This window comes from Anser cygnoides, chromosome 9 (assembly GCF_040182565.1).
Source record: "Anser cygnoides isolate HZ-2024a breed goose chromosome 9, Taihu_goose_T2T_genome, whole genome shotgun sequence".
Lineage (NCBI taxonomy): Eukaryota > Metazoa > Chordata > Aves > Anseriformes > Anatidae > Anser > Anser cygnoides.
The window spans coordinates 10,567,114-10,587,023 of record NC_089881.1 but is presented as its reverse complement, the minus strand read 5'-3'; the positions used below and the strand labels follow the sequence as shown (position 1 = coordinate 10,587,023).

Genomic DNA, 19,910 nt, shown 5'->3' with positions numbered 1-19,910 from the left:
CCCAACAGCCTTTAACCGAGGGCCCGCCCGGCTCCCTCCCCTCAGCGCCTCCCCTCAGCGCCGCCCCGGGGCCCGGCGCCTGCGCGGGCCGTGACGGGCCGGTCCCGGCGGTGTGTGCCGGGGCTGTCCCCGGGCCGGCAGCGGGATGTGGCGGCGCCTGGCCGCGCTGCTCCTCGTCTTCGCGGCCGCCACGGCCGCGCTGTCGCTGCTGTCGGCGCGGCTGAGCGCGGGGAGCGCCCGCAGGTGGGTGCCGGCGCCCGGGGGGCCGGGCTGCGGGGCCCCGGGCTCGGCGGTGCCGGTGCTGCCCCGTGCTCTCCCCCCGCAGGCCGCTGCGGTTCCCGTCGGACCTGGAGGAGCTGCGGGAGCTGGCCGAGGCGCTGCGGGACTACGAGCGGGAGCACCGCGGCGCGGCGCTGGCGCTGTTCTGCGCCGCCTACCTCTACAAGCAGAGCTTCGCCATCCCCGGCTCCAGCCTCCTGGTAGGGCGGCGGCGCCTCCCGCGGCCCCCGGGCCCCGGGGGGGGTCTCGGCCGCCTTCACCCCCCGCCGTGTCCCCGCAGAACGTGCTGGCCGGGGCGCTCTTCGGGCCGTGGACCGGGCTGGCGCTGTGCTCCGCCCTGACCTCCCTGGGGGCCACCTGCTGCTACCTCCTGTCCGGCGCCTTTGGGAAGCGCTTCGTCGTCTACTGCTTCCCCGACAAAGTGGCCCTGCTGCAAGAAAAGGTGAGCGGCCGTGGTGCCGCAGGAGGCCCTTCTGCTTCGGGCCGCTTTTGGGGTGGCTTGGTAAAAAGCCGTGCGTGCGAGGGGCGCGTCAGGTCGGTCAGGGGCCTCGGCAGGGTAAGCGAGACTGCTCCCTTGGGATCGGGCCTGTCTGCAGAGGGGATCTGTGGAAAATGCCCGATCCCGAGGAAAATCAGATGTAAAACAAGAGGCCGACTGGCCAGGCCCCGTGTTCCAGAACTGCCTCTGTCAAGCCTGTGCTCTGTCGTACAGCCAGGGGAGGTTCTGCTGGCATCTGCCTGATCTCTCGTTCAGGTTAGATCCCATTTTCACCTCGTGTGTGAAAGGGGGTGGCTCACCACTGGGCTCCCAGACACCCATGTACGTCCCGGGCATACATGAAGTTGCCACTTTTGATCAGTTCCACACTGATGTTCTGTTATGGAATGGTGGAGGAGAAAAAAAACAAAACTTACATTCACTTCAGTGGTGTGGTAACTCAGATGTTACTGCTAAGTAACAGAAGTAATTTGGAGCGTTTCTCTTGACAGGTAGAAGAGAACAGGAGCTGCTTGTTTTTCTTCCTGTTGTTCCTGAGACTGTTCCCCATGACACCGAACTGGTTTCTGAATCTCTCAGCCCCCATCTTAAACATCCCTGTGTCCCAGTTCTTCTTCTCCGTTCTCATCGGTAAGGTCAGGGGAGCCCGAGGGGACAGCGTGACACTGCCTCCCTCTTCGTCACTGAGCCCTGGGAAACAACCGAGGGCTGGGGAAGGTGGAGCAGCAGGGCCATGGCTGTGACTCTGTCCCATTTACCTGTTTGCCTGTGCTGTTCATCTTAGGGCATTGAACAAGTGCGTGTACAGTTATGTATCATGCCCTGCTCTGTTATTGAGACCCGTCTGGCCTTGGGCAAGGATGTAATTGGAGCTAAGTTTGCACTCTTGCATGGAGGCAAGGGGGATGCTAACTGGCTTACTTGCTCTGACTCTTCCAGGTCTTACACCCTATAACTTCATCTGCGTACAGACAGGAGCCATTCTGTCACAAATCAACTCTCTGGATGCCATTTTCTCCTGGGACACACTGCTCAAACTCCTTGCGATGGCTGTGGCAGCACTGATACCAGGGACCCTTATCAAGAAATACAGCAAGAAGCACTTGAAGCTGGATGAAGACAAGCATGCTCCGTTACTCAATGGCAAGAAGAGCATGTGATGGCTCACGCCCCAGATGTTGGGGAACTGTTTCACAAAAGATGTGGGTCTTTGCCCGTGTGGGTAATGTTCTGCATGCTCTGTGCCCATGTGGACCAAGGACAACTGCAGTTTTTACTGTTCTCCTCATCTAAGAGGAGGTGTAATCTTGTTTTTAATCAGTGTTTTACTGTGCATGTATCTGCACTGAAAATTCTCTATAATGAAACTTTGTGAACACTTGGGGTAAATTGCCTGTGTCCTTTAAGTCAGGCTGTGGCTGCAGCGTGCCTGAAGGTGTTGCCAGCCTCTTGCAAATGTATTAGTGAAGGTGGGGTGAGGGGTTGGAAATGGGGAGTATTAGTTCCAGCCAGTTCCTGCTGGCCCTTGAACACAGAGGCCAAGTGCCACACTCCTGTGGCCTCCCTGCCACAGGCTTCCCCTGGGCTGCTGTGCTTCCCCCAACGTGCAGCTCCGGGTGCAGCTTTGCCCTTGGTGCAGCAGACACGACTGATGGGGCAGAGAGCTGCTGCCTGCAGCAGTGTTTCTGCCCAGCCTCAGCCTTCCTTGTCTGGAGGCAACTGTGAGGCCCCACCGCACAGAGCTGCATTGAGCTGCAACAGCAGAAGCCTCAGCTGTTTTTCACTGCCATTCTAACAGCAGCAGTTCCCAGCTTGGGCTGCGTTCCTTCCTCCTCCAGCCCTCTCCCCACCCATACCTATTCAGTAGTTTTGTCATAAAATGAAAACAGCACTTAATGTGCTGTGAAGTGCAGAGATACAAGTAGCAAGTTGAGAAAAATAGTGTTGAGGGGTCAGTGGTTTGTCCCAGCACCTTCAACAGAAGAGCTTTCATCCCTGCAGAACTCTTCCTGTCACTCAGATGGTAAGTGCAGGCTACAGGGAAAACAGCCGGGTTTGGGGACAGCCAGAAGTTGCCTGGATGTGTCGGGCCTGTCAGCTAGCTGCTCCTCACCCCCAAAAGTAGCCAGGGGTGGACTGGGGTAGGACAGCTAAGGGCAAAGTTCGCAGGATTCAGCTGCCCAGCTCACAGCAAAATCACTTGACAAGCAAAGGCCAACGTTCAAGGACACCTGGGTGATCGAAGATGTGTGTCCCACCAAGCCTCTGCCCTGGGACTTAGAACTCCCCATAGTGTCAGTTCAGCTGGGGTTAGTGACAGGTAACTTAAAAACACTGCTTCCTAACATCTTGTTAATTGTCAGACTTCATGACTCTCCCAAAGTACATCACAAACCCTTCCCAGATCACCAGACCAGCCTGAGAAACATTGAAGTACACTGGCTTTTTATTCCATGCATTGTTTGCTTTGATAGTCATTCTTGTTTCCATCACTGTACACTGTTCAATACAAAAAAATCAAGTTTGTATCAGGAATCCGCAGAGCAGGGAGGAGAGAGATGAACACTACTGGACAGGGCCAAGATGAAATGGTTACTTAACACGACACCGGGGAAGGCAACATTCAGCTCTGGGAGAAAATCTAGGCTAGTGTTCAGGAGCTGTCAGCAGCCACGAGAACTGCATCAGGGAAGTCAGGATGCTGAAAAGGGAACCCACAGTTTACTTCTGTCCCGCCAACGAGGCGTTACGGCGAGGAGGAAGCGGGCGTCTCAGCCCCGTAGCCTGCCAGGAGAGAAAGTGCGAGGAACCGCAGCAGAGGGACCCGCGCAGCAACACGTCTGCGCGCAGAGCTGGGCGAGTTTCACGAAGCAGTGCCAGCACAACCCTCGGCAGAACCGCTGCCCACACGCAGCTGAGAGCACGAGGTGTGCGCAGGGGAAGGCCGGGGGTCACGTTTACTCAAGGAAGGGGCAGCCCTAGGGGGACAGCTGGATCTCTGTGTGCACGTGGTACATGCACAGTCCCACACCACTAAATTCCCAGGCCCTGCCCTCCAGCTGGCTGAGCCGCCACCCGCAGCACCTCTCCCGCACCACAACAGCGAAGCCACCTCTGGCCCCGCTGCCTCCTCGTGCTGCTGGCCAAGAGAGAACATTTGGGTGGAAGAATGAGTGATGGGGAGAGGAAACCGGAAACAAACCAGAGAAGTTTCACTCCCCTCCACCTTCTGCCTCTGCCCTGAGCTGAGTATTGCTGCAGCAGGAAGGGGAGAGCTGCTCGCTCCCTGTGCGCTTCAGCTGCCTTTTGGTCCTGCACTGGTGATCCACCACAGGGATCCACTGCTGGCCGCCCCGATCCTGCACCCGCTGCCCGCAGCAATCGCCCTCCTCTCTGCCTGTCCTTCTGGGTGCTCTTGCCAGAGAATCTCACGACGGCCGGTTACTTTGCCATCAATACGGAGCCACCCGTTCCCTGATCACCATTCCCCACCAGCTCAGGGACCACCAGCGCGAGCAAATCGCAGCATCACCGTGAGGAATATCACAGGGCCCGCGGGGCTGCCTGCACCCATCCCTCTCGGACCAGCCCCGGCAGGTGCTCGGCCCCAGCCTAACAGCATCCCTGGAAATCACAGGAGGCAGCAACTACTGACAGCCGCTGAGACCAGCTCTGCTCCCATCTCCCGCCGTGACCAGGGAGAAGGTAACGTCACACAAACAGATTACAATTGTGCTAGCAGTGAAGCCAACCTTCTGATCTACAGAAATGATAATAAATAATAAAATAACATCATAACTTAAGATCTGTGTGTAGTCCAGCTACGAAAATTTAAAAATATGGGATAATTTAACTCATACAATACTGCTCTCTGTATAAGACATTTTCCTTCATTTTGCCATGAGGCTATAAATTACCACAGTTAAATGCAAACCAATATTTTAACATAAAATGTAAACAAACAAAGCAACAGAAGTACCTGTCCATGGTCCGTTCCTGCCGTTCACCTCAGGCTGGTGTGCCAGGCTGCAGGGCAGCACCCAGCAGCGCGGCTGCGCGCGTGGCACGGCCGTGTCAGCCGGCACGCTACGAAGGGCAGAGTGAAAGCTCTTGTAAGGGGGCATCAACTAGGGGGTAGTGGGGACGGGGGAGGACGTGCTCTATCATTTTGTTCTCTTTAAATATTGATTTAGAAGAGTAGTGTTTGAAGGGAAGGCACTATGAGTTCTAATCAGAAAGCAAATTTTCTCATCTGCCAATGCCTCGGCCTGTCACATACCAGTACTATCCTCACTTTCACCTGTCGAATTTCAGCTTGAAGGAGAAACAGAGGCCTCAGGGTACGCCCGAGACACAGCTGTGCCACAGCCACCCTCAAGGCTCCCTGTGCAACCTGTTTTGCACAAGCCTGACATGAAGGGCAGGCAGCTGTTAATGCTTTCAGGAACATACAGTGAGGAAGGAGACGGAGCAGGGCTGATGCTCCTATCTAGGCCAGCAATTCCTGGTCTTCCCCCTCGACACACAGCTCTCTGCTGGTTATCGATGCTGTTGTAGGTGAGAGACTGCTTCTCCAAGTCCAGTACAGGCATCTCCAGTTTCCTCCCCAGAAGAGTGCTCGGGCTCTGCAGAATGTGCTTTCCACCGTTTGCAAGTTCTTGCTTTTCCAACACTGATTTGATTGATTTCTTTAACTGACTGAAACAGACAGGAGGTAAGAGGAGGAAGTAAACTGGGAAATGGCACACTGCGTCTGAAAGAGGCTTCCCTGCTCAACTGGAGATCGACACTGCCAGAGTGAAGCAAGGATGATGTTAAGAAGTGCTCTTATACCAATTCTTGAGAGGACGAGGTTAGAATACATTTGCAGGATCTCACAACAAAATGTTGATTAAAAAAGAAACTAAAAATCTTTAAAATAAAGCCCACTATTACATTCCTGGGGATGTATTGACTCAGAAGACCCTGGATGTTAGCACCTCAGTACCAGTTTTCTCCAGGAACATGTCCACCTTCTGATTAAAAAATGACCCAGCTGGTTATACTGAATTCGCTTTGTTCACAGGTTACCTTATAGTAAGGTCTTTTTATGCTTCCTCATTTGATAAGACTGAGTGGTTTAGTTTTCTTGATCTGTTCTCCAATCTTCAGGGCCACACGGCCTGGTCCCCTGTGAAAGCAGCAAGAGAATCCCCCCGCATTTGTACACAAAGCTGTCCAGGCAGGACTCCCAGGATGTTTCTCTGTAATGTGCTTGCTTTCTGAACTTTTTTTTTTTTGCAACGAGTCTCTGTGTCTATAAATACAATCCACTCTTTACAGTAAAAAGTGTTAAAATGTCAAAAAAATAAATATCCATGTTACAGTAACTAGATTATTCAATAAAATACATCCCTGCCATTCTTGATTGAAATGCTCAAAGAGAATTAATTTCATTTGGACATTTTCCAGAGATTCGGGTTATTGCAGATCACTCCTGGGGTGGGAAGGAGAAACATCTTCTCTTCCTGTAAAGTGTGATGAAGGGGAATGAAGTGGAATCTCAGGGAAATCAAAATGCCAGTATCAGGAAGCTTTGGGGGAGATCTGAATTACCAAGTAGCAGAGCTGCAGGGCTTATTGGTCCTGACTGTGGCATCAGAACACTCCCCTTCGGAAGAGTCACAGTCTGATTCTCCAAACTGTGCTGGGTTCTGCAAAGCAAAAGGAAAGGGCAATATTTGAGCAACATTCCTACCCTGCAGATCAACCACACCGTCCCAGTCTGCAACAAGAGGCCAAAGGTCACCACCAGCAGAGAAGGACAAATCGACAACACAGAGGTGCAAACAGCACACAAGTGCGCTACCAAAGGTCACTTCTCTCCCCCTCAGGGAGGGGAAACAGAAAAATACCTGGTCAGAGCACCATCACCACACACAGACAGAGGCATGAGCAAATGGTGCAGCAGGCTCTGCCCTTCCCCACCTGAACACTAGAAAGACAGTAAGAGAAAGGAAATTGTTCTGGCTTTGTCAGCTAGGCTGCCAATGGGTAAGTTTGAGGCAGACACTTTATATCCCTTCCACTTCTTGTTTATGTCCTATATTTTATCCTATTTCATGCAACTGCAAATCCGATGGCCTCCCAGTTCTGCACTCATCTTGAGCAAATCATGTTCAGCTTTCTGTGTGCCACCTTCAACCCATCTATTCATCAAACCACGTGCAAGAAAGACTGGGTACCTAAACCATCCCCTTGATGTAACACATCTGCTACGACGTTTCCTAGGCAGTCATCCAACTTCCTGGCCCTTGGATTCCTCTTTTTTTTACTTTATTACCCAATAGACAAAGAAGGGATTGCTAAGCTTCCAACTCACCTCGCAGCTGTGTTCATCTGCACAAAGTTTGCCCAGAGACATCTGAGTCTTGACTCTCCGCACAGCGCACTCTTTGTCTGAAAGCCCATCAGACTGGGTGGAGATTTCAATGGGGATCTCTGGAGTCTGGGACAACATGTCCTCCAGCTTCTCAGCCAGCTCGTCTTCCAGCTTGGTGGCCAGCTCATCCGGGCTGTTCGAATGATCGCTGGTGTTCCCCTCCTCTCCGTCTGACACAGAAAAGTTCTCCGAGCTGAAGGTTGAGTAAGACTGGCAGCTACTAATACAGCGGTGAGGTCTGCAAACCAGAAGAGTAGTTCAGCTTCTATCACAGTGCCTCTGACTGCAGAGGAAAAGCAATTTCCCAGGTGCTGTGTTAGGCACCAGAGCCTCCTTCCATCATTAGTACACATCAGCCGAGTCACGACTGATCTGCAAGGCTGGCAGCAAGAGCTCTGCACAGGCTGCCTTTCACCTTTTCAAGCTACCACCTTTTGAATTATTTTGTTTACGATCTGCATCTTTAAATTCATCTGTTCTTTTTGTTTTCATCTCCTACACATTCACATTAGCTGATCTACTCTGGAGCATATTTTTCTGTAACATTCCTTTTCCAAAAAAAAAAAAAAAAAAAAGCTGTGCTGTAGGGCTCAAGCTAATTCAGTTGGGAATATCCGCACCACCTGGCAGCTGTCCCTACGGCCAGGCTAGAATTTAAGTACATGCACGTTACTTGAATGCGAAAATCACCTCATGCCAGGATTCAACAGCAACAGTACAAACTATCAGTTGGCTGAACATGCCAAGAGCCCCACAATAGGTCATCACACTGAGTTCAGAGAAGGCAATTTGTCTTCCACGATAGTAAATCACTGAAGAAGCAACAATCACACACACAAGAACCATATGAGTCAGAAAACTCATCTAGCCCAGCACTCCATCTCCAACCCTCAGCAAGAAAAAATAATCACGGGAAAATACAAGAACAGGGTGTACAGAAAGAGCCGTCTTTCTCCTGGCATATCTTCCTGGTTTGTACTCAGACTTCTGAGCTGAAGATCAAACCTGGATGACTGTGCTTAACAGCCACCTACGGACCTACCGCCGTAAATTTAACACTTAGGACTTGTTTATGTTTTGATTTCCACAGCATTTCTTGACAATGAACTCCACATGTGAAAATGTTTTGGACGCAAAAAAGCACTTTTTATTCATTTTAAACCCATTGTTCACTAGGCGTCCCTAACATGAATGTGAGGAATCGTTCCTTGTTTCCTTTCTCCACATAACTCTCAATTTCATGCACCTCAGTTACAGCTTCTCCTCCTGCTAGACAAAGATTTCTCATGGATTTAATCTCTTCTTCTATAGAAACCATCTCTAACTATTCTTGTCACACCTCTCAGTATTTTCTCAAACTCTACCATGGTCTTTGAACTGGGGTAATGAAGGTGGCATTTAGGATTCAAGCTGCAGGTGTGCTGTGAATGAATATAACAGTAGACAAGATTTTATCTTCTCTGCTCCTTTTTTTTAACAACCCTCATTTGCTCACTGGATAACTTCTGCACTTCAGGCAGTGATTTTCCTAAAGTTACTGCAACAATTCATGATCTCTTTCCAGAGCAGAAGACTGTAAGGTCTACTATTACAAATGCGTAAGTAGGAACTCCCCTTCAAGCCTTTTATTCTACAGGCAATGTCATCAAATTTGATCTCCTGTGCTGTCACCTAGCCCTCATATCCCACTTGAATTCAACTATGAAGGCTCTGGAGTCAGCTTGCTGCAGCAACAGATAAACCAACTTTTGAAGGAGTCCGCAGAAGGTCCCAACATCTAGGAAGTCTGATTCTGGTGAAACAGATGCAGCAGCTTTTTTACAGGCCGAATCATGTTACCTCTTCCTAAACAAGTGTGATCAAGTTGTGCTGTGAACAGCCTGCAAGAGGAAAGCTATGCTGGAGATAACATCTCAGAACAGTTTGAAAAGAGTGAACAGTTTGAAAAGAGAAGGATCACCAAGGGCAGATGGGACACACCAAATGTGATTCTGCTCTTTTGCCAGCAGTTTGAATAACGGTGTGCAGTTGCTATGACAGTTGTCCTGAGATTTGTCCCAACAAAAAGAGATTAGAGTGAATTCACCTTTTACCTTTGTCTACGAGGAAACTCCACTTCACTGTCTACTTCGCCCTCTTCCTCTTCTGAGGAGTCATCACCACTCTGGCAGAAAAAAAAGCACAAGAATGGTATCACACACCTGTGAAGGAGCAAACACACAACTACATGGCTGCCCCTTGGTCCTCCAGTACAAAGTCACTGGGTCAACAGGCTGCAACCAACTGGACAAGAAAAAACAGTGAGAACTCACTCAGCCTTCACCTTACTAGGTTATTTCAGGCAGCTGTAATATTGCCATTTCTGAATTTGGAGTGATCGACTTCAGAACAGACTGGAACACCTTAGGCACTGAGAACATCATGTTCCAGATTCTCCCCCATCCCCGCACCCCAAACAGAAGTAAACCAAGTAATCCCCCGAAATCCACAATTCAAATTATTGAGCTGATCTGGCACTCTTAGCGTTACCACTCCAACCTTGTCTGCATGGGCTTAACACAGAGCAGCACTGGGGATGACACATGCTTTGCTGGTGGGTTTCATCAACTACAAAAATTGAGTTTTCTTCTATTTCCTGCTTCAGTGAGCACAGCCTTTTATTGTTCTCTTCCCATCCAAATCCCCCCTGCACTCTGTTTTTTACAGCCTCCTCTTATCCCATCCAGCCTGCCAACCCCCAGTTCAGCCTTTGCTTCTATCCCCTTGTAATATGAGCTTCTCCTCCTTTCATTCTGGGCTCAAAACCACACTCTTGATTCTAGTATTCATCCTCTTTGCCTTCGCTTTCCCACCTAGGCTTAGTTTTTTTGCTCTTTGAACTCGTCTCAGACCAGTTCCTACTTCTCTTACCACCTGGATGGAAGCAGGAGGAATAAAGAAGCACTCTGTTCCTGTAGTACAGCTGTGCCATAACATCTTTTCGACTCTGGCAGCCCCAGGACAGAGTGTGCTCAGTGCTTAACTGAGCATGTATTATATGAAAATCTGCTACCCTAAAACCAGGACTTTCAGTCAAGGAGGACAGTTTTTTGCAGGTGCAGCAAAAGGCACGTCTCCAAGACCACAGCAAAGCTTGTTATTTCTGTTCCAAGGCACAACAGTGCTACAGATACTCACTGAAACTGCGGCATGATCTTTAACATCAACAAAAGAATGCGTTCACCCCCCTCCTTTGTTTTGAGAAAGGCTTGATACCATTTTGAGACTGTTTCAACAGCAAGCATGCAGCAGATCAAGATTGAGCTCTAACAAATACTGGCTGAACTGCAAGTAACAGAACGAGGCATTATCAAAGACATTTTAACAACCCTAATTATTAGCAATACTCTCTGATATGCCTACAGTACTTCTCAATAAAATTGACTTTAAAAGAATGTCCCAGATCACAAAGCAAAGTTCACATAGGCACGACCTCTTTAAGATAAAGTTGTACACGTAACTCTACTGCTCTTTTGGTGGAGAAGGGAAAGAGGAGGAAGCCTTGTTTTGTTTCTAAATCACTGTGCTGCCCTTACCTTCTGAATGGGCCTTGCTTTGCATGGTAGCACTGAGGAAGCCATGTGCTGGGGTGTGCCTAGAGCAGACGCTGATGTACCGTTGCTGAAGCCCTCTTCCTCCATCTTCTCAATGTACTGCGCGTTTTCATATAGGGAAACAGACGGTGATTGAGAATGGCTCATTCCTGTTTCAACAGATGACATCTGTACCTGACCACTGTCCTCGTCCCTGCACTGAAGACAGGAATTATATGGATCTGTTTTGCAACACTCCCAGTGATCAGCTTTGCTTTCTTTGCTCTCCAGATTCCTTCGGCAATCTGCTTCCATGGCAGTGGAGATGAGATCAGGGCTGGAACCAGACATCCGCCTTTGCGCGTGGTTACTGAGAGGGCTCCGCAGCGCTGCTGCGGGGCCAAAGTACCTTAAGTTGTTTGCGCAGTTGGCAATATCTTGTCCATGGGCATGAAGCCGTGAGTGATGGCCATGGGGATGGCCGTGGCCATGTTGCTGCGGTAGACCAGGAGGATGAGAATGATTATGAGGTGGAGGTGGGGGTGCATCATCTTGCACTGGCTGGTTTTTCAAGATCCCTGCAAAATCGTTGTAGCTGCCTTTGCTGTTCCCTCGGCGGTGACGTGGCTTACTACGGTAGCGACTTTTGCCACTCAGTGTTGACATTTTGGGACTTCCTGAGACTGGTGAGCCGTTAGATGCTGCTTCTGTGCTGGGTATGCCCTCTGACTTCAGTAGATCTGGCCTGAGGGAAAGTCAGCAAATGTTTAACATTAAACCACGAACTAAGAAATGACATCAGCTCAGAGCCAGGACGAAGAGGCAACCGTAGCCATAAGCATACTCTGCTTTCTGTAATCGACATGCCTCCCTCCCTTTCAGCTATTTGACTTCTACCTCTAGTTTCCTTTGCTTCCCTCCACTCAATGTCCTTTCTGTTTAGCCCGTCATGCTCCACGCTCCTTTCTTGCTGCTCTTCCCAATACACCACATACTCTCCTTTCTCCACCCTCATTTTGATGATCTGCTCCCAGAAATGCTCCCTTCTATGTCTAAGACCTTGGTGTAGGGCACGTCTCCCACTATGTGGGCATACAATGCTCGGCACAGTAGGACCCTAATCTGCTGATGGTATTGGCTAGCTTGTTTGAGAGACACATGTGAACGTAGCACAAAATTAGGTAGTTACTTCTTACCGTTTGGTCTGGCTGCCTGGTTTATGGGAGACCCCTTTCCTCTTCATCAGCTTCTCCACTGTATTGGGGTGGATTATTGGTCTGACTGGGTGGCGTTTATAAGTCCCAGGATACTTCTTTTCCACTGCTTGTTCCCTCCTGAAACATTGGGCAAGAAAAAAACAGACCAGTTCTCTCTCTATCCAACTGCAGCTCCTGCTGGACAGAAACACAGCTGTACAATGAGCACACTGCGTGCCTGTTTCTCAGCTATGGCTGGGTGCAACACAACATGCTGTTCTGGGAAAGGACAGAGTCATTTTCTAAATCCTCTCTGCAGAGATCAGGCAGTTGGAACATGGCCCTGGCACACAGTCCAGAAACAGCACTGCTTTTCTCTTTACAAAGGGGCCAAAGGATGCCAATACCAAATGGGAAAGATGCCTTTCTCTCAGTTGGTAAACACGGTGTAAAGATGCATGCACTAAGTGGTCTGCCGTGGTCTGCTCGTAAGGGGCCCGTCTCTGCCTGCCAGCCCTTTGTTTAGCTCTAAAATAATGCCAGGGGACACTAAATCTACAAGTGCTGCTACACGGTTTAGAAATGAAGCACTGGTTTATTCTCCAGTGTGCAAATTGCCACGTGTGTGGCATACCGTTCTGCTATAGATACATACTTTATGAGCTCCTTCTCACGGACCTCCAGCTGCAGCATAATAGCGCTGAGCTCCATGTATAAGTTATTGGCTCGCTCCAGCTTCCTCTCATAGTGCTCGCGGATATCCAACGCATGTCTGAAAAACAGAAAAAAATCATGGCTGACAGTCTGATGCCTGTGGAACAAGGAGGATAAGGAAATATATAGGTGGTTTAGGAAAAGGCCTTCTAAAAGTGAAATCTGCCAGCAGTACAGCACTGTCTGTGAACCCCTAATACAGCTAACAGCAAATAAAGGTTAAGAGCTTGATACTATGAATAAATCATGATATGATTTAGAAAGTGTTTAACAGTCTTGAATGAGTGGCAACACTTCTCACTAGAGAAGCTGCAAATGCCTCTCATGCATCCATAAGCCCTTCAGCCAAGTCCTAATCATCTTGTTTGCACAGAAGTCATCAGTTTGTATTTCACATAAAGCAGCATGTCCCTACAGCTACAGTATAGTTGCATAAGACATCTCGAACCACAGCTGGAAGATGTGGCCTTCAAAAGCTTCCTTGGGGCTAAGGAACACTGATAACAACTACAGCAAATTGGCTGAACAAGGCTTCCTTTGATTTCTCAGGTTTGACATACTTGGCAGTTCTCTGTCACAACTGTCTTTGCAAGTCTGTATCACAGAAGATAACTCTTTGCTTTCTTAAATAAACACTCTGCTTTCATTTTTAAGTTGGTCTAGTGTTCACATTGAACTTCAGTGGGATGATAAATTGGATTGTGTTCACTTCTCTGGAAACAAATAATACAAACAAAATACCAGGTATAAGAAACCTCACAGCAAACTTCAAGATGCATTTCCTGCTAAGACAGATGTATTTGCTTCTGCACTGTTATCGCAAGCGCCAAAACTCAGGCAGAAACATTCCGTGGTGAACACCCATGACTTTGCCTCTCCTGCCTGAGGCAAACTGTTCAGACAGCCCAAGAGCAGGAACAGTTCCCACTGTTTCTTTCTCTGTGGCTTTCCACCAGTTAAGCAGTGCTCAAAGCCTAGGGCAGGCCTGCAGAACTTCAAATTCTGGACTCATGAGGAATATTGAGGCTGCTTGAATTTATGTCACCAGGAATACCAAGCCCTGTTCTGGAGCCCTCAGTACAAGAGGGGAATGAAGACTGTCAGGGGGCTGGAACACTTGCCCCCCAGGACAGGCCGAGGGAGCTGGGCTCATTTAGCTGGAGAAGAGAAGGCTGGATTGGGTAAGCGAGCAATGCACATGAAAAGCTACCAACTGACCTCAGCTCTTCTCTTCGACGACGAATCAATTCTTCATCTAGCCGGTGGATACAAGTTCCTTCACTTTTAATCTTCTCAAAATGCTTCTTCACTTCTTCTCTCCATTCAGCCTAGGGAAGCAATTTACTCTCAGGTATTTACAAAGGATTGGGATCCCTGCTTCCACCAAAGAAAAACTCTTGGGCAACATTCTTTGCTTCTGCAGAAAATTGCAGGTCTGGGTTGAAAACATGTTACCCAAAATAATTCAGCTAAGAGAAGTAACACTATAGCATATGTAGTTTCAGCATTTTAAAATCATACTTCCAATTTTGTGCTCCAATTATATCATTTAAAATATATCTGTACTTTCTAATAAATAAATAAATAAAACTCTCCTAAAGCCCCTTCCTTCCTACAACATTTTCTTCACTTTTGTCTTTTAAAGAAAACAGAAAGGCTGATGATTTGGAAAGCTATATGCTTGATGAAGATGACAGTCAGTAGGATGACGTAACTCTGTTTACCCCTCGAAGCCCGGGTTCTTGCAGCCTTAAGAAACACATCCACTTTCTTTCATACATTGCATAGATCCTCTATACCGGGGGTAGGTTCCATTCTCATTCCCAGTCTGGCAGCAGCTGGATAGGACTCAGAGGAATCTCAAAGACCATGCATTTTCTGATCCTCCCTAAGAGTCCCAGAGTACCTTCATTGCCCTGCAGTAGCTGCCCTGCTCATCTTCACTATAAATGCAATGGTTCCTCTCAACAGTCTCATGGTCTCCTGTACCAGAGAAGAGCTGGGAGCAGAACTTCTGAAGTCAGCAGTCTCAAGGAGAACTCAATAAGGTAACAAGTTTCTGACTGATGTCAGTAGATGTCTCAGTTTGTGAAAGTTTGGGTAAAAGATTTTAAAATACCTATCAGCTCACTTCTCCCCAGGAATCAAACTGCAATCATGGGTCTTGACTTTTGCTGTATTTGGAGCAGCCTGTGAAATCAGACCCTTGCAGCTATCTCATGCTCAACGGCCACAGCCGCTCCCCAGTTACCTGTGATTTGAAATAGGTTTCCTGAGGAGTAGCCAGCACATCAGCAGATGCAATATCCAGGTGCATCAGTGTCTGTCGGAAGGAGGGACGATTCCGGGGCTTGCTCTGCCTGGAGCAAAACAGACAAATGTCCACCATGAGATCAGGTTAACAGTGCTAGCTACTCCTGCTCTTCTGAAAGTATTTCTCACTAGAATCAATTCTCTGAATGCTGCATCTGACAGATTAGAGCAAAGGAGCTTCTCAGGTTTTGTCCTTTGCTGAATATGAGTTTATTGTGCTAGAATCGTTTTGTATTCTGCTTTTGGTTTGATCTATCCTATAGAAATGGGTGAGATGAAACCCATTTAAAATAGGAAAACTTCATCACAAATTGAAAGATAGGAACCAAGATGAAACTGCTCCTAACTTGTTAGGCAAGGAGAAATGGATTATTTCCATTTTAAGATTTGGAAATTAATCAGATAATGAAATTAAATCTGTCTAGTAGAGATGATAGTCTAATAATTTACATTCAGTGTAACAGGATATCTAAAAACACTGTATCTATGTGATGACACAGTACGTGCCTGAGCCTACACAGTATTGTAACACACGGAGCATCTGTGTGAGATCCTACTCAAGTACAAATCCTTTTGTATCTTTGAGAGACCAGCAGTCGAGCTTCAAGGCCGAACCACCAGAGTTGCTGCATGGACTCATTGTTTAGGACAAGAAACAGCTTCTTCAGCCACCTCTCCCCTACAAACCACCTCCTTCCACTAGGTGGAGATACAAGTGTGTGTACGCACTGCTCAGAGCTGCAAAAACTGCCTCCTGCATTTTGCGTCCATGCGCAGAAGCACAGCCAGTCAGAGCATCCGTCTCAGCACAGACACTGCAACAGCATGCACTGCTGTATCTCAGGATCACGAGAGTGAACAGACATTTTAAGGATCCGCAGATGTTTTGGCCTGTACTTCCCTTCGTGCCTTTGGGAGGATGGCTGGTACAACTCAGAGTGGGAAAATGCTGGAAGATCACTTAAACACTGTGTCAAGATGCAATTGCAGGGGTTAACAACTAATACAAAACCCAAGACCAGGAATTTCAACTCTAATCTGGCAGGTGGAAGTAACTGAAAGCATTTCCCGTATCTACACGTGCAAAAACCTGGTTTTGTGTACACAGCTTGAAATTCTCTCTGTCCAGTTCAAAGAACAGTCACTCCAACAGGGGGTTCAGAGTATTCAGAAAAAATAAAGAAAATCCTTTCACTCTGGAGCCAGCCAGAGCCCTCCCTGGCCCTGTCTGCCCAGCAAACCACACAGGTCTTTTCCTACTTTCCCTGAACTCCAAATGTCCTTCTGGAGTCCAGGCCTGGTGCCACAAGGAAGCAGAATCCAAAATGTTAAAATCGATTGTTCTTCTGACAAGTGTGAGAGTACTTAAGAGCCTTGTGCTCTGGGCTCAACACTCCCACTCTGATTCTGGTTTCATCAGTTTCACTGGGAGTCTGGACAGAGCTAAGGGTGAGCCATAGGTCTGCGTAGGCTTCAAGGTCTTACCAGGTCTGCTTCATGAGGATTTTGAAGCCATCCGGGCAGGTGGAAGGAACAGGAAGATGCAGGCTGTTACTGCCCACTCCCCAAATGATGGCTGAGGAGTCCACATCCTTGTAGGGAATCTCTCCTGTTAGCAGCTCCCATAAAACTACCCCAAACGACCTGATGAAGAAACAAACCAGGAGAAAAACTTCCATGTGAATTCAGTTCAACAGAAACAACTGGAGCTTGCAAAATTACTCTTTGGCGAAAAAGAAAACTAGGTATGTGATCTGAAACTGCAAGAAGGGGCAGCACTGTTTAAATACTAGTTTTTAAAACAAGAGTAGCTATTTCATACACCACGTAACTCTTCCTCCCCGTCCCAGTTCTGCACTGAACACCAAATTGCACTGGTTTTCACCTAGCCCTTCTTACTTCATTGTGAGATTTTAAAAATCCTGAAAGCACATTAGAAGCTCTTCCATGTAGATGGAACCTTACTCTTGTTAAATGAAAAGGAAACTTTGCTCTACTGAGATAGACCATTGACTATTTTTACTGGCAAGAACAGATCATCTGCTACAAGACAGACAGAACTGCTACGTCTCACAGAGAAAAGAGAGCAAAGGTTGTGGGTTTTTGTTTTGCTTTAATAATACACGTCTTTTAACTTTATTTTCCTAACCAAACATTCCCTTTGCTGTTTTGTGTCTTCAACTACCCATGGATGTCCTGGATGTTTCAACAGCTTGAAACTCCTGGCTACAAGTACTGCAGCACATGAACAAGACAAGTGCAACATGTGTAAAAGTCAGTATCAAAAGCACATGCAATCTCATCTGGTATTTCTTTTGTGCTAAAGACAGGAAGGCCAAAGAGAAAAATATCATTAAGTGAACATTGCCGTGGAAAGAACCTCCTATTACAAGCGGTGAGAGTCATAGGTAAGAAAATCACTTTGCTTCTCTTCCTTAGTGAAATGATCAGTAAGGACCAAGACCTTAATTTAGAGCAGCAAACTGTTTTGGGCTTACTTACAATCTTCACCCCAAAAAACAACAAAGACATATCAAGCCAGTCAATACAGAGGTAAACAAAATACTGCAGAGAACCAACTTACTGCGCACTAAGCAGGCTGCGAGACAGGCTGAGATACAACCATCTCGATTTCACACACACAAGTGTCACCTTACTTGTGTGCCCCAGCCGTCTGCGGGACACCGACCCTGCCAAGCTCGCTGGTGAGTCAAACTAGGTGAAAAGTGAGAAGTGTGTTTCTGGCTTGTACTAGTATCGAGTTGCTTTTATTAAGTACAGAAGAACATCCAGGGGACTAACTGCCTGGGTCTGAACAACTGTCAGTCGGGAAACGGGCCTTCATGTGAAAAATGTCACACTTTCAGAACCCACTGGTTTCAAATCATGTGCGGAAAAAAGCAGAATTGGAACATATTTCCCTCAAAATTTTATGTGGGCTGCAGGAAAGCAGGGATCCCAGGTGGCTGGACAAGCTATCAGAAAACCCCATCTGGTTTCAACTTTCTTATGATTAAGACCTGGCAAAGGATTTTGAAGACTCCTGATAAGATTACAGGGTTGGTGAGGGTTTTTTTGTTTTTGTTTTTTAAGCATGCTGCTAAGGATGAGAGAGAGCAGACATATAAGCAGCTTAGGAACTGTTCTCATTTGTTGTCAGCGTTCACAAACATCACTTTTACTCATCCTGGGCAAAGAATGGATGTCGAGGATGAGTCTGAGCAATAACCACTGCATCCTCTGAAGAGGAATTTGGACCAAAGGCACCCACCCCTAAGTTTACACGAAGGAGCAATATCTCTAAATCACTGAGAAAAGGGGTCGAGGCATGCTCACAGCCCTCAGCAGAGCTAGCAGCCCTTTTTTTTTTTTTTAATATATACATATTGGACATGATGCTCCATACAATATTCTTGAACCTAAGCCACTCTAAAATACAGGAAGCTGAGGCTAGAAATACAGCAGCATTCCTCTTCATGAACCTGTGAGTTTAAAGGAGGAGCTCAGAAGACAAATGGTTGATGGATTGTTTTGGAAAGAAAATACAAGAGTTTCTCCCAGAAGAGCTGGCTATGCTGCAGCCTGCTACATCTGCACAAAATGAACACACCAAACATTGCGGGCACAAGAAGAGCTGTATATCACACGCTACAAGACTCTGACTTTCCCTTTCCCTACAGGAAACCTTGACTTGAAGTCACAACCCAGCTCTGCATTGAAGCACCAGCAGTAGGCAGCTGGCTGACTTCATTCACACTTTGAGCCACCCACCCGCAGCTTTGACCTGCGGCTTCACGCTGCGTAAGGAACACAGCAGCATTCACAGCTGAAAGCCACAAAAAGGAAAATTCATCATGGCTGTAGAACAGGGAGAAGGTCATTTGTCCTGCCTACTACCATTCAATATGCAGAAACAACAAGGCAGAAACAGAAACGTGGTTCCCTCAAGGACCCTGAAACCTCTGCAGAGGCATCCCAAAGGAGCCCCAAGGCTCGGTTCTATCTCAAGCATTGTTAGTAGTGTGGAGACCTGAACCTTCCCTTTTGATCATTTGGACAAAGAGTGCATTTCGTATGGGGTGGAAATAGATGTTTAAACCTCTTACAATGTAACCCGATTTCCTCTCTTGGATTCAAGGGACTATACCCTGTGGCTGTACACATTGCAGCCAAGTCTAGCATGCAGAAAGCAAAAGGTGTTTGGACCCTTCAAGCTGGCAGAGTAGAGGCGGTTCTACAGTTGACGCGTGTCCATGATCAGGATAGGATGTGAGTGAAAGACACCCTGGCTGCAGAAGCTGCATAGTGGAAGAAAGCTCTGGCCTGGATACTGAGAGAACTGTTGCATTTGTTTACTTCGGACTCTGCAGGATACAAACAGTCTGCACTGAGTCTCATTAGGGACCCTCGGGGCCTAACACACAGCCTGTACACATGCATGTCATTTCTCTTTCTGCTACAGCCCATGGTTCAGCAACAGAGTTCAGGGCACTAGGCAGATGGAGAAAGGAATAGTCAATGACAGCGCAAGCTATTCCCATCCCTAAGAAGAGAGTGCTGAATAAGTAAGTGCTGGGAAAACCAAGTGGCTAAATGGCAGGTGAAGGTACTCAACTAAAACAATACTACTACTCACCAGATATCCACTTTTTCGGAGACAGGCTCATTGCGTATCACCTCTGGGGCCATCCAAGCCACAGTTCCCGCAAAAGACATTTTTGTACTTTTATCACTAAGTTCTTTAGATGTACCAAAATCTGAGATTTTAACTGCATCTGTGTGTGTAACTAAAACACTGGAGGAAAGAAAACAAGAAATCAGCATTTTGCGAGTTGTCTTGTACTGCAAGAGCCACTGGGAATCACTTCCTAATCAATATAACAGTTGAAGAGGCCCTGCTGCTTATGACTACAGTA

The 19,910-nt window shown here is 47.7% G+C and overlaps 2 protein-coding genes across 7 annotated transcripts in view; one reads left to right on the top strand and one right to left on the bottom strand.

Annotated features, from left to right (window-relative positions):
* Nucleotides 1–72: 72 nt before the first annotated feature.
* On the top strand, nucleotides 73–2,161 carry TMEM41A (transmembrane protein 41A). 2 transcript variants are annotated; one of them, XM_048077236.2, is made up of 5 exons: nucleotides 73–243; nucleotides 326–479; nucleotides 560–721; nucleotides 1,270–1,408; nucleotides 1,718–2,161. In XM_048077236.2, the coding sequence occupies exons 1-5, from the start codon at nucleotides 146–148 to the stop codon at nucleotides 1,936–1,938; spliced, it is 774 nt and encodes a 257-aa protein (XP_047933193.2). In that variant the 5' UTR covers nucleotides 73–145; the 3' UTR covers nucleotides 1,939–2,161. The 2 variants fall into 2 exon arrangements, with proteins under 2 accessions (XP_047933193.2, XP_047933194.2); XM_048077237.2 differs by lacking the exon at nucleotides 1,270–1,408.
* Nucleotides 2,162–3,206: 1,045 nt separating this feature from the next.
* The window catches only part of MAP3K13 (mitogen-activated protein kinase kinase kinase 13), a 74,914-nt gene continuing 58,210 nt past the window's right edge, over nucleotides 3,207–19,910 (bottom strand). For 4 of the 5 annotated variants that reach the window (XM_067002106.1, XM_067002107.1, XM_013186243.3 and 1 more), the window contains 11 exons: nucleotides 19,631–19,789; nucleotides 16,480–16,638; nucleotides 14,933–15,041; nucleotides 13,900–14,009; nucleotides 12,623–12,739; nucleotides 11,968–12,105; nucleotides 10,775–11,516; nucleotides 9,293–9,363; nucleotides 7,140–7,437; nucleotides 6,374–6,471; nucleotides 3,207–6,285 (listed from right to left, as the gene is read on the bottom strand). In XM_067002106.1, the coding sequence (XP_066858207.1) occupies nucleotides 6,249–6,285; nucleotides 6,374–6,471; nucleotides 7,140–7,437; nucleotides 9,293–9,363; nucleotides 10,775–11,516; nucleotides 11,968–12,105; nucleotides 12,623–12,739; nucleotides 13,900–14,009; nucleotides 14,933–15,041; nucleotides 16,480–16,638; nucleotides 19,631–19,789 (2,038 nt within the window). In that variant the 3' untranslated portion in view covers nucleotides 3,207–6,248. Of the gene's footprint in view, nucleotides 6,472–7,139; nucleotides 7,438–9,292; nucleotides 9,364–10,774; nucleotides 11,517–11,967; nucleotides 12,106–12,622; nucleotides 12,740–13,899; nucleotides 14,010–14,932; nucleotides 15,042–16,479; nucleotides 16,639–19,630; nucleotides 19,790–19,910 lie in introns of all 5 variants that reach the window. The other variant, XM_067002108.1, reaches the window with a different exon arrangement.